The sequence below is a fragment of the Megalobrama amblycephala genome, linkage group LG4, assembly GCF_018812025.1.
Source record: "Megalobrama amblycephala isolate DHTTF-2021 linkage group LG4, ASM1881202v1, whole genome shotgun sequence".
Lineage (NCBI taxonomy): Eukaryota > Metazoa > Chordata > Actinopteri > Cypriniformes > Xenocyprididae > Megalobrama > Megalobrama amblycephala.
This window is the reverse complement of record NC_063047.1, coordinates 2,010,513-2,024,327: the sequence shown is the minus strand read 5'-3', so window position 1 is coordinate 2,024,327 and position 13,815 is coordinate 2,010,513. Positions and strand designations below refer to the sequence as shown.

The window sequence follows — 13,815 nt, the reverse complement described above, 5'->3', positions numbered from 1 at the left end:
AATATACTGAGACCAGTTTCATTACAATTGGTGAATACAGTCAAAAGTTATTAACATTTTTGTAAATTTTGTTATAACTTTTTACCACAAGGTGGCGCAGTGCCGAAAGTTCTCAGGCTCCTTCAGGGCATAGTGCTGATGACCCATACCGAGTTTCGTAATGATACGTTAATGCGTTCGTAAAATACAGCATTTTAGCACAAAATTCAAAATGGCCGATGGACAAAATGGCCGATATGGGAAAATTGGATATCAGTCGAATTGACATGATGCCCTGAATCTAACAAGACCAAATTTATGATTTTTGGCCAAACCCATCAGAAGTTATAAGCAAAAATAGCCATTTTTCATATCTCCGCACCAGTAGGTGGCGCTGCGCCGAAACGCTGCATGGTGCCTCAGGTCATGCTTGTGATGACATGTACCAAGTTTGGTCTGAATATGATAAAGTGTTGCAGAGATACTGCCTTACTTCTATTTTCGCAAGCACTAGGTACAATTCGTTCGTGTGTTTTTCGAAAACGGTTTGAGCTATTGACTTGAATTCCATAACTTTTTGTCAGCATGATCGGAAGATGATCTGGTTCAATTTTCGTGAAAATCGGAGTAACGGCCTAGGAGGGGTTCGAAAAAGTAGGTTCGTCATAGGGTGCAGTCGATTCGGCTTGAGCCAAGGAATCAGAGGAAAAAAGAATTTTGTTTCTAGCCCTTATGGTTCAAAAGTTATTAACATAAACATAAGTGCATATTCGGACAGCTGGTGGCGCTAGAGGGATTGAGTTAGAGACTCCAAATTTGCTATGGTCAAAGGTCATTTTGTCCTCTAACTGTGTGCCAAATTTCACAACTTTCCCGCAAGCGGTTCTATGGGCTGCCATAGACTTCAAGAGCGGAAGAAGAAGAAGAATAATAATAAGCGTACGGAACGCCAACAATAACAATAGGTGCCTAAGCACCTTCGGTGCTTGGCCCCTAATAAGCGTACGGAACGCCAACAATAACAATAGGTGCCTAAGCACCTTCGGTGCTTGGCCCCTAATAAGCGTACGGAACGCCAACAATAACAATAGGTGCCTAAGCACCTTCGGTGCTTGGCCCCTAATAAATAGGAAAGCAAACAAGGCAGGTAACGAGGGAGGACAGGTGGGGCAAATGAACGAATAATCAGGTAACAAGATGGGCGGGGTCAAGACAATAGACATGAGAGCGCATGGCACAAAGAAACATGACAAGCCATGTGCTCACACCAAACAAAACAAAAACACAAGCACATGGCCAATGTGCTTACACAAGACGAGACATGAACACGTGACTATGAAAACTCATAAGCCACGTGTTCACACAAAACAAGACAACAGGCTTGTTCGACTTGATGCAGCGCCGCAAAGACCGATCGGCGGCTGACTTGAAGCAGTGCATGCCGGCAAGAAATGTTGTTCGACTTGAGACAGCGCTGACGTCATGTAACTGTGACGTATGGCTTTAAAGTACCGCGAGAGCGATTCGAGATCAGTCGCCTGAGTTAGCCAGCGCAGTTTCTCAAGAGGAGCTGCACGAGCGCTGATGACGACACAGCTGTTTCATGATTGGCCGGATTCACCGCATGACAACGATCACGTGTGTTTCGTGTTTATTGTGACGCCTTCAGCTCCACTAATGCTCAAAAATCTGTGTTTTTTATAACAGTTAAAGCTCTTTTCATGTAGTCGCGATGTTGTATTCATGTTTATCAAAATAAAACGGATAAAAAACAAAGACCCCACTACATTGTTATTTAAATAACATATGCTTATGTTGAACTTGAAAAACAGACGCTGTAAGCATACATAAAGTTTTGAATGAAAAGGTATCTGAAACATCAGTGTATTAGTCAAATATTGCATTTATTTCACTTCAGCTGTGATAAAGTATGCAAACCGATGCAGACGCAGCGCGAGCGTCACTATGGCGTTCGGATGAGCTCATTAATATGACGTTGCAACATATGAGGTGTCGTTTCTCTATTTACGATGCTAACTAAGCAATCAGTCGTGTCGATCGTCGCGTACCTTGCCGTGAGCAGAAGCCGTGACCAATGACGTGTGATAAGAAGCGTGACACTTTCGTCGCCCCTCTTCTCGCCTGAGAAACCGTGTGAGAAGCTACGTGACGTCTGCGCCGTGACGTCTGAAGTAAGTTTTGCCAGTTGTTATTTTGTAAATTGTCTGAAGTTCTGTAAATTAATGTTTTTGCTTTGTTTTGAGCAAAAAGAAAACACATTTAACGCACCCCAAAATCGCTGAATATTTCTCCATTCCTAATTTTGTTTAAATATGTTGACGAAAACATGACCTAACGTACACTATTAGCCAATCAACTGACATTAAAAGATGTGCTATTGCTTAACTTGAAAATGCCTGGGCTTAATGTCCTAAAATGACAACCAGAGACAACTAATCAACACATTTCTCCTGTCATAAACACTACTGCTAAGATAATGACAGCATTATCCAAGTAAAACATATTGTTACAGAGTTTTGTCCCCCATAGAAATCCTTTATAAAACAAAACAAAACAAACAAACAAAAAAAAAATGCATGATGCATTAAAGACAGTTAAATTAAAAGACCAAATTCGAAATTAAAAGATTAATTCAGAGTGCAAGCTATGGCCTATTATCAAACACTTTAATCACGTATTTTAATAGAAATTATAATATTGTAAGCTATATACCGGAAAAAAGAAATGCACATGCAGAACAAACTGTCATAGGCTATTAGTTAAGACAGCATATAAAAATAATTATTCTTGGGATAAGCATTTCTCATATGTCAATGTACAGTAAAACTATATTGTCAGAACATGGTTAAAGAAATTTAATGGTTATAGTTCAAAAGTATGGAAACAGATAAGCTTAAAAATAAGTAAAATAAGCTTAAAATATTCCTTATCCTGTGGCTCCCTCTATTGGACAACATTTTCAGGCGAACCTCTTTCAGATGAAATGCTGATCGTTAAGAAATTGCTGTTATCTTCCCGAGCATCAATAACTGTATTTGGCTTCGATGAGTCTTAGACTCCCGGCCTGAGATTGTGTCCCAGATTAGTTCGTGAATTTGTAAATATTCATGGCTTAAACAGCTGGAAAATTGACTGTACTGCAGTTGTGGATGTTTTTCCCAGGCAGGGTTATTAGGCCTATAGTTAACTAAGAAAAAATAAAACTAGCTATTAAACATTTATGCTAATCGAAATAAACCTGAATATAAGAAAAAAAAATTTGTTAAAAAAAACTTAAACTAAACGAAAACTAAATGTTGCCTTTGTCATTTCGTTTCCTCCCCTGACTTTCAGCCGACGAGATCATTATCTTTTCATTAACCGACAAGGTAAAATAATAAAATTAGAATTAAACGAAATTACAATGAATACGTGTCTGTGACCCATTAATAAAATCCCAGGGGTTTAATTAGTTTTAGCCTACATGAACAAATAGCAGAATAAACAACAGAACATGAGGATTCATCATCATCATCATCATCATCGGGCAGCAGCGCTTCTGAATGGAGAAATCCTATAAAAGGAATAAATAACCTATGCGCGAAATTTATTTCACCTAAATAATAAACATATTAACAAAATGAAAGGAACAAACTGCGACAAGTAAGTTATTTGAGTTTCGGTTCATTTTTGAGAAGTCCACAGAAAGGAAATTCTTTTTGCTTTCTTTATTTTACAGGCATTTTTTTTTCTTGTGAAATAATAGGCCTATTTAACCCTTCACAGATTCGAAATGTTACATAAATGTGACCATAAATGTCTGAGTATTTTATTTTTTTCCCGCTTTTATAAGAAAATGTAAGTGATCGCGTCGGCGCCTCACGTACACACAACATTATTTATTTTTTTATGACTGAGCACTGTTCTTAATTCACTTACCCAGCAACATCACCTAAAATATAACTAAAGCTTAAATATAATAATTCAATTTATTGCATTAGACAAATCGAATGCAAGCACATGAGAACAAATAAATAAGTCTAGACCTACTAATAATAATTAATGCAACACATCTCAAACGAGCGTGTATAACCATGCAATATATTTGTTTATTTCGTTGTGCTAACCTTAATGTTTTTTATGCCATTGCAGCACTTTTACATTATTTTTCTAAGTAAACATGCGCTTAAAAAACAAAAAAACAAAAACCTGTTTGACCGTTGAGTTCGTCTCTGCTGTTTATTTGTTTAGCTGCTTCAAGCCAAGCGCGCACTTGCAGTGTTACCATGGCCACTTATATGCATTTTTGGGCTTGTTATTTTATTATTATTATTATTAGCCTATTATTATTATTATTATTTTCCATATTAAGAGGTGAAAGCCTATAGTTCAGCTGGAATGGCCGGTGTGTCCTTTAAACGGAGAAAAGTCAGCAAATGCGGTGCTTGCGCAACAGAGGTGGCCGGAGGAATGGCCAAGCTCAGGGACGTGCACAGGAATTTTGAGGGGCAGTTGCTCTGACCTAAAAAAAGGGCACTCCCCTACCAAATCCAACCCCCCCCCCCCCCCCCCAAAAAAAAAAAAAAAAAAACTCACGGGGTTTATGAAGGACTGAGAATAACCGTGGTATAAGCGGAATAATTGACTCCGCTTTGAGTCGTGACCGAATCACCACCTCAGATGTGCATTATTTTTCTAATAATTCAACGGCCCGTCGTCAATTATTCCTTACTTGAATCACAGCTTAAATAGTGTTTTGACATCGCCAACCCAAGTGCATTTTACCTCAAACTTGCGTCTAGTTAACTTTCTAAAGTAGCAATCGCTTCTCGGGTCGACATTAACACACTGACAAAATTATATTCAGAATTAAAAATATTTTTATACCACTTTTTAATGTGTGATTGTGTAAAGGTTTTCACGAGATACCAACCCTTCGCGAACTTGCTTCCAACACTCGTTCTCATGGAGGCGCGGTGTGCGCGCGCGCGAGTATGTGAGAGAGACACATGAATGAGAGATGCAGGGAAATGAAATGCAGCTCAGGTGCCGGTCGCGTGCAGCGCTGCAGCCACGTAAACAGAGTTTGCTCTTCCCCTACTGACTTTCACTTTCGGACGGGTGCCCGAATATGTAAGTGAATGAGGCTTTGCGATTTTTTTTTTTATTTTTTTTTATCTAGGCCTATGTGAAATTCTGCATCCATTGTACGATTTTTTTATTTATTTTTTTCCACCTCGGAAGGGCAACGTGAGTCGAGAAGGGCATATGGGCAGTTGCCCGGGCAACCTGAGCAACCCCCCTGTGCACGTCCCTGCTCACAGCTCTGAAACACTACAACTGCTATAATTAATTCACTATTTTAGTTACGGAAGTGTAGAACAGCGATCAGCCATCTCAGTATTGTGAGAAAGTCTTGACTCTGGAATAAATTATCATCATACAGACACTACAGCACAAATAGACCAAACACAAATGAATGAAGTATGGAAGGAATATCAAAGAGTTTTAGAAAGCAACAGCAGTAATGGAAATATAGTTTATAATGCAAAAGGTCTTATCAAATGTGCATTGGGATTTCATATAATTCACTTAAATCCCCCAAACAAAAGGTGATGTCCAGCCTTCTTTGACCCCACCAAACACACTCCATTAACATGCCCTCCTTTCTTCTCTTTTAAAGCAAACCTTCTTTTCCTCTTTCTATCGCCCTCTTATGGCCAAGATGATAAATATGCAATCTGTAACAGGGTAACTGATACAAAAACTGCCTGAGCTCTTATTATTGAACACGTCACCATAAGATGCTCTTGAGGGACAGTTCTATTACAGTAAAAGTGTACTGTAAATCAACACAAAAGAATTAGAGTAGATATTAATAAGAGATCTGTGAAGCAACACTTCTCCATCATGCACTGGCACAGCGTCACTATATATCAACTGTAGCCGGATTGAAACACTCATTCGCTCAGATCAGAGGAAGTTAACAAACACAGGAGGAGCTGATGATGTTTAGAGAAAGAGTTGTGAGCGTATAATGAAGAGGAAGACTGACAGAAACAGAAAATGTCTGATAAGTGTGATCTGTGTCTGCTGGGACTGATCATTCTCTGCTCACTTCTCACAGGTAAAGAAATCTGTACTTTCTCTAAAGACATTTAGTGGAGTTAGTCTGGAAAGAGTTCATTTGAACATAATCAGTTTATTCAAGTTGTGATCTCAGAGTTGTGTATTGATACATACAGTGTATTATTCCTGATACTGGACATAGAGTCACACTCAAACATCTGATGATCAACATTATCTTCATATTAAGAGTGTGTGAGTGATCTGAACAGCTCTCTGATGAATAAAAACAGTTTATTCTGGAGAGTGTGTTTGCATTAAGCGAGGAAAAGACTATGAATCTTCTTTTTATGCTGATATGTTTTATATTTTCATTTATTAATATATAACATAATGATCACTCAAATGTACTTGTGTTTCAGGTAACAGTGGAGTGAATGATGCTCATGTGTTCATCAGTTCTGGTGAAGATGTCCGTCTGCCCTGTAATAATGCTCTTTCTGACTGCACATCAACTACATGGATCTATTTCAGTTTCAGACATTCAGGGACAGTTGAACTGATTATTGGAGGGAAAAAGAAGAAAGACACAGAGAGACATGAGAGACTGAGTCTGGGGTCTGACTGCTCTCTGAACATCAAGAACGTCACAAAAGAAGATCCTGGATTTTACAGCTGCCGACAATATGTGAATGACGAACAACAAGGAACTGATGCACGTGTTTCATTGCATTTTCTTCATGGTAATTTTATGATTATGTGGTTAATTTCAAAATGGTCATGATCCTCTCTTTAAACTCTTTAGACTCAAGTCTTTAATGTGATTTGTGTCTTGTGTTCAGTTTCTTCATCATCATCATCATCATCATCATCATCCTCACAGACTGAGATCAGTCCAGGTCGCTTTGTGACTCTCTCCTGTCAGTTGTATTCATATGATGGAGAATCTTGTGATCGTTGGGCCCATTCTGAGGGAATTCATCTGTTGTGGGTGAATCAGGCTGGTGTTGATCTGACGACAGACTCCAGATATCAGATATCATCTTCAGGACTCTGTATCATCAATCTGACTACAACACTCCTGAAGGAAGATGACAACAGAGAGTGGAGATGTCGGCTTACTCACAGAAATCAAGTCAAGACCTCAGTCAGATACACTGTCAAGTATTCAGGTTAGAGTCTCTGTAAGCTGATTAAAATATGATTGTATTATTCTACAGTATGAATCATGTGAACTAACATTCATCCTTTACAGCTCAAGATGATTCAGTGACAGCAGTGATTCCAGTCCACACCACAAACTCTCAGGATCCCTCAACTATAAAGACTCCAGAAACTAAAGGTACATCATCACTGTCTTTCATCAAATCAAGTATAAACTGTAATCAGGTGAGAAACTAACTTTCCTAACTCAGTTTCAGAAGACTCTGTTTTTATATTGCATGACTCAATGGACAGATATGATATTTTGACCATATTTCATTTTTTTGTCTGTTTTCATTCACTGTTTTCCAGAGAGTATCCAAAAGTACAAAGTAGTAAAAGTACAAGTATACTTACAGAAATATTTACTCAAAGTAAAAGTGAAAGTAATAATATTAAAGACAAGTTTTTATTGTTGTTTATATGTCTATATAGTGTTTTTAATATGCTTTAAGACAAACCATGTGCAAATTCATAAGTCAGAGTATTTTATGTTTGAAACTGCAGTAAACCAAAAACCTGCGGTTTGAAATCAGTGGTGTTTGTGACGTCACAGACTACCTTGTAACCAATCACAACAACGTGCCGGCAGGCTTTAGCATATCATTAACTGTGACTGCTCTGAAGCAGGAAAGTCTCGAGAGAAGCCAGGTTATCTCGGTATATTTTCTGTTGATATGAAAAATTGAGTAGATTTATCAATATAACGAGTCTATTACCATGTTATGATGAACTATAAGCCTTTCTCCACTGACGTTCTGAGTTGTTCAAAGCGTTTGTAAGGATACTGATTGTTAGAAGGCAGCTGTCTGACTCTGAGATGAAGAACAGGAATGGTGTGTTTAACATTAGCAACACATTATTAGCTGTTTGATAACATAGTCAAGAAAAAGACTAATTATATTAATACATATTAATGAATGACAGAACCGTCGCACGGGCTGTGTCAAGTGTACGAGCGCATATTGGCTCACGCTAAGTAAAGTGACGGCTAAAGCCAATAAAGTTCATGTTATTGTCATATTTTAATACTATAAAACATAGGTAAAACAGTATTGCTCTGTGTGTGTGACCGTGATTCATGTACATATTCAGCCAGTGTGGAATCGCACGTCAAGTTCTGAGAGAGCTAACGTTATTCAGTCCATTATAAATTTTAGCCTACCTGATAAATTCAAGTAAATACGATGGAAGTCCGCGCTTATTCAAGGATGTGCATTTGTTTCAAGTACGGAGAAGGCATGGGCACCTCCAGGATTTCATCTGAATGTTTTTTTTTTTTAAATCTGAAAACTAAATGCAACGGAATTGTCAAATTTCCAAAGGAAAATGGCTGAGCGAGTGGAGGCGGGGCTATTTTGCATATTCATAGATCTGTGTATATTAAATGAGCAAGGGTGTACAATCTATTTTAAGGCATGAAGAATTTTTTTTTTCACTTGAATTCTTTTTTTTTTAAATGTAATTTTGGTGATCAATGAGGAGTTTTAAGGGAAAAAAATAATTTACTACAGGGGGACTTTAATAGTTACTTGAGTAAGAGTACAAAAGTATCCATTGAAAATCTACACAAGTAGCTTGTTACTAGTTACTTTGTAACTATATATATATATATATATATATATATATATAAATACAATAGCATGTTATTATTTAGATAGATATTTAAATTATTATCATAACTAGATATCTTTGCAACAAACACAGAAGAGACAAGCAATATTTCTGGCATTTGTAACCCGAATATCATTGCATGTCCTTTACTTTATATAATAATAACAACGTATAATCTACATTTGAAAGAAGAGAGAAAACTCTTTACATGTGCTCGTGCTCATGAACATCACACAAACAATGATCAATGAACAATGATCAAATGCACATTGACGGATCTTCTTCCGTCTGTTTTTCAAAATGTACTCAAATGTATATTTCTGCAGGCGCGTGTAAACTGGTTAACTGTGTCAAAGCAAAGGTGTTAATTTTCAAGACGAACAGGTCACTGCACAATAGACTATCCACAAATTACCATTTCATACTCTCTGAACAATGGGAGCTTATTTAATGTATAAATGAAGATATATGTCCATAAAAAAGGGTAAAGAAATGCTACACTTGTTATCGTGGCGTAATAATCTGTTTGGTTGTAAAATGTCGGCTATTGGCTGTATGAAATGAAATCAAATGAAATCAATACCTGTGTGGAATTGTTCACAGACAGCATACGCAGTTCAACTAATGAAGATCTTCAGCGCTGGCAAACAATAGGATGCATTTGCAGATTTGCTTTTAATTGACTGGAGGTCCACTGCCACTTCATCCAACACTCAGAGTGAGAAACCGCTTCAGACGATTCAGTGCGTGCAGGAACTGAACAAATCATTCAAACTGATTCGTGAACCAATTTAGACAGTTTTGTCAATTTGTTTGATCAAGTCTTTGAACAGAATCGACTCATAAGTGATTCATTAGTGAATGGGGCATCGTTCATGAAAAAAGAGACAGCGTGGTTGGAATAAACTACGCATTTCTTAACATGTACAGTATTGCATTAAAATAAAATAATGAGAGGAACGTCACCCAACGTAGCGAAGTAAAAGTACAGATTTTTCATTACAAATGTACTCAAGTTAAAGTACCCACATTTAAATCTACTCCAAAAGTACACATTTTCCAAAAAACAACTGCTTTCCAAAAAGCAAAATGGCTGCCCACTGCACTGTGTGTGTGTGTGTTCACTACTCCTACTGTGTGTGCACTAATTTGGGTTATGGGTTAAATGCAGAGGACAAATTCAGAGTATGAGTTACCATACTTGGCCTTCACATGTCACTTTCACTTACAGGAGGTTCTTATCATCTCCAGTAACTGATCTGAAGACTGTTTGAGGGTGACACTGATATGTCAGTGTTTGCAGTGCCAATTTTACTGAGAAAGAGCTTATCAAACCATATTGAATTTATAGACCTCAATCATTCACTTTCCCCACACAAACATGAAGTCAACATAAAAGCTAATGTAAATATACTCTTTCATCGTATATATATTTGCTTTTGAGATTAAATTATTAAAATCATAGTGAGCATTTCATAAACATACATGTCATCCCATGTTAGTGTGAGCAGCTTTCAGCACCATAACTGAGTCACACTGATATAGAGCTGCTCTGGACTACAGCAGATTGTAAAAGAAATGTCTTGGATAGACTTGAGGAACAGTGAAGTTCACACAGGGTCACATATTCATCATTCCTGTGAAGCTCAAGTATTATGTGATGATGATGATGATTATGTTTATATGTTATATTATATGTTTGAACTGAACTAACAGATGTGATCCACAGATCCAGCTGTCACAGCATCAACTGAAGTCAGTAGGACTGCTGGATTATTATTCAGAGGTACGACACGTCTTTGTTTGCAGTTCATTTATGACGACAGCTTTATAACACTGAAACTATCAGTCAGTCTGTAAATGCTTGTCAATAATCGGTCATTGTTTGATACCCTTGACTTCAGTCATGTACAGTTTCAGAGATTCAGTCTCTTCTTCCTCTCTCTCATCTGTCCACACGTGTTTCCTGCAGTGATTGTGATGATTGTTGAGATCGCAGTGTTTGCTGCTCCTACTGTGATTCTTCTTCAGATCATCTGTGCAAGAAGAGCTGGTGAGTTTGAGCTTCACACAATCTGATGATTCACACTCATCTGATCTGGAACAATCTGCAGTCATGATAAAAACACATATGAGAGATCAATGAATGCATTTATATTGCAGGGAGGAAGAACTCGCAGCACCTAGAGGAAATAGAGATGCCTACAAGATTACAATAAAATACTGCTGAGTTTTGAGCGAATCTGCAACAATATTTAAAATAGCAAAAACTTACAGAGGATTTTTCATTTTTTAATTTTCTTCTTCTCAGAAAACAGAAAAAACCTCTAAGCACCCTGAAGAAAAAGTTTAGATTTTTTTTCTCATTTATATGGATTTTTTGGATATTTGCCTACAGTGTTCAATGTCACTTTCTAAGTTTTTTTTCATTTATAAACTGATTTAATTATAATAATTACAGTAATGGACAGACTCAGACTGTTTGTATGATCCTCTCTGTTGGAGCTAATTTGGTGATTCTCTGATCTTGTCTGTTCATTGCTGTTTTTAGCATTTTATTTTACAATTTTGAATGGTCGTTTCTCATTTTCTTAAAATAACCTCTGCAATTGTGTCTAATGTCTCCTTTCCTGAGATATTTATAAAATTTGTTTATATGTATATTCAAACATATGCCAAAGTATTTTATCTTGAATTTCTCATAAATAAACCAATTTCTCCCCGGGTCCAGGATTAAGAAGCACTGAATTAGAGTAATTCTGATTTCATTTGAAATCCTCCTCTCCTCCACTATACTCAGCTCTTCTCATATCCTCCTTTTTATCTTCCTCCTCTCTCCTCATATATGATCTCTTTCTATCTGATCCACTCTTCCTTTCCTTCTCATTACATCACTTCCTCTACCCACACCACCACATTTACTCTTACACCTCTTAATTTCCCCTTCTCTTGCTCTATGTATTCTTTCCCTTTTATATTACATAATGCAATTGTGATAAATGTGTAAACATTTCAGAAAGCTGCATTTTCTGTGATGTGTGTATTATTAATCAAGCAGATATCAGTTTGTGGAATAGAAAACACAACATGTGCAATTGATAATCCAGAGTTTTGTTTGGACAAATGGTACATGAATGATTGAGATTTGTGTAAATCCAATAAAAATAGCTATGATTGTTTTTCCCAGATATATTAAAGTTTTGGTTGGATGTATGAACTATCATGAAAACATCTAAGAGTTTTTGTATGTAGTGTTTTGAGAAAATGGTTCAAATGATTTGAAATTGTGTGAAATAACTGAAAACTTATAATCTGTTTAGGACAATTACTAAGTGTTCAGATCACTGAGTTAACTGTTTTGAGAACAGTGATTTGAGTTTGGAGAAATGTGTCAAATCGATTGAGAAAAACTGCAACTGAAAAGATGGAGTTGAATGTCATGCAGCATGAAATAAAAGGAAGTGACATCAGAATGATTCAGAATCAACAGTCTAAACTGGGTTCAGAGATGATCACGGCTCGATGGGGTTAAACTGAGTTCAGAGGAACATGTTTCCAAACCTCCACAGTGAGCTCACACCTCTGAAACACTACAACTGCTATAATTAATTCACTATTTTAGTTACGGAAGTGTAGAACAGCGATCAGCCATCTCAGTATCGTGAGAAAGTCTTGACTCTGGAATAAATTATCATCATACAGACACTACAGCACAAATAGACCAAACACAAATGAATAAAGTATGAAAGGAATATCAAATAGTTTTAGAAAGCAACAGCAGTAATGGAAATATAGTTTATAATGCAAAAGGTCTTATCAAATGTGCATTGGGATTTCAGTTGAGCATTTGAAATATCATTCACTTAACTCTCCAAACAAAAGGTGATGTTCTGCCTTCTTTCACCACACCAAACACACTCCATTAACATTCTTCTTCTTCTTCTTTTGATTTTTAATGGCAGATGGCAAACCAACTTAAGGTGCATTTACCGCCACCTACTGGACTGGAGTGTGGGCAGCAACTTGACAAAAGGAAGAAAATTAACTAAATATTCATATCAAATTCTTTCACTTAACCCAGTACTTTTCAAATAATGCATTAGAAGACTAAATATTTTCCCAGACATTGTTTTCCCTAGAAGATTTTCTAATGTCATGTTTTGTTTTCCAACTTGTATTTCTAATTCCCTTCTTTCTTCTTCATATCTTTTACAATCCATTAAAATGTGTTTAACTGTTTCTTGTGTGTTGCAGTGATTTCAAAGACCAGTGGTGCGTTTTCCTACTCTATGTAATGTAGAATTTAGACCAGCATGACCTATTCTAAGATGTGTAAGTATCTTTTCTTCCTTTGGATTCCTGCTCTGCCTAATACTTATGCCTATGTAGCTGGTTGACCTGAGACATCTATTTAATTTGATATTTTTTTCCAAGGAGAAATGTTCTGTAAATTTAGTTGACTTCAGCAAAACTTGTATTAAATTAATTTTCATTAAGTTCTGTATTCAATGATTCCGATCAGGAGTTCCTATCAATTGTTGTAGGTGGGGCCTTAATTAGTGAGACACCGAAGGGAAATATATCGCTTCTCCTTTAAGCGTTCGTGCTCAGACGCAAAGTGTATGCGGACTGAGAAGCAGGTAGTTTTCTCTCTCACATAAATCCTGCATTAACTGTCTCTTTATAGTGTGATCGCTACATTTATGATGTTAAAACACTGTTAAGAGTTTCTGTCATAACTTGTATTCGTGTGATTAGCGTATTTTCTTTGAAAGTAGTACTTTTAACCGTGTTAAAAGTTTGCACGTGTATTTTTCCATGCAGGAACGAGAGAGTAGGCCTGATTGTGTGTATACTAATATTGCCTCACGCTACTCTGTTCAAGGTACGTTGTTTCAATCTGTGATTAATTTAAATGTTTATTTTGCAATTTTGAGTTTATTTGCGAGTTGA

General features: G+C 36.9%; 2 protein-coding genes across 9 annotated transcripts in view; one reads left to right on the top strand and one right to left on the bottom strand.

Annotated features, from left to right (window-relative positions):
* LOC125266262 overlaps window positions 1–13,815 on the bottom strand; it is a 256,307-nt gene that overhangs the window by 44,898 nt on the left and 197,594 nt on the right. The window lies entirely within an intron of this gene.
* On the top strand, window positions 5,813–11,132 carry LOC125266264. Of its 2 annotated transcripts, XM_048186774.1 has the most exons (7): window positions 5,813–6,106; window positions 6,468–6,788; window positions 6,888–7,217; window positions 7,301–7,387; window positions 10,592–10,648; window positions 10,835–10,915; window positions 11,026–11,132. In XM_048186774.1, the coding sequence occupies exons 1-7, from the start codon at window positions 6,046–6,048 to the stop codon at window positions 11,079–11,081; spliced, it is 993 nt and encodes a 330-aa protein (XP_048042731.1). In that variant the 5' UTR covers window positions 5,813–6,045; the 3' UTR covers window positions 11,082–11,132. The 2 variants fall into 2 exon arrangements, with proteins under 2 accessions (XP_048042731.1, XP_048042733.1); XM_048186776.1 differs by lacking the exon at window positions 7,301–7,387.

Bases quoted from the DNA above. Each gene is read 5' to 3' on its own strand.
- LOC125266264 (XM_048186774.1), top strand. From the start codon at position 6,046: ATGTCTGATAAGTGTGATCTGTGTCTGCTGGGACTGATCATTCTCTGC. The intron at 10,649-10,834 runs GTACGACACGTC...TGTTTCCTGCAG, and splicing joins TGCTGGATTATTATTCAGAG to TGATTGTGATGATTGTTGAG. The intron at 10,916-11,025 runs GTGAGTTTGAGC...TTTATATTGCAG, and splicing joins CATCTGTGCAAGAAGAGCTG to GGAGGAAGAACTCGCAGCAC.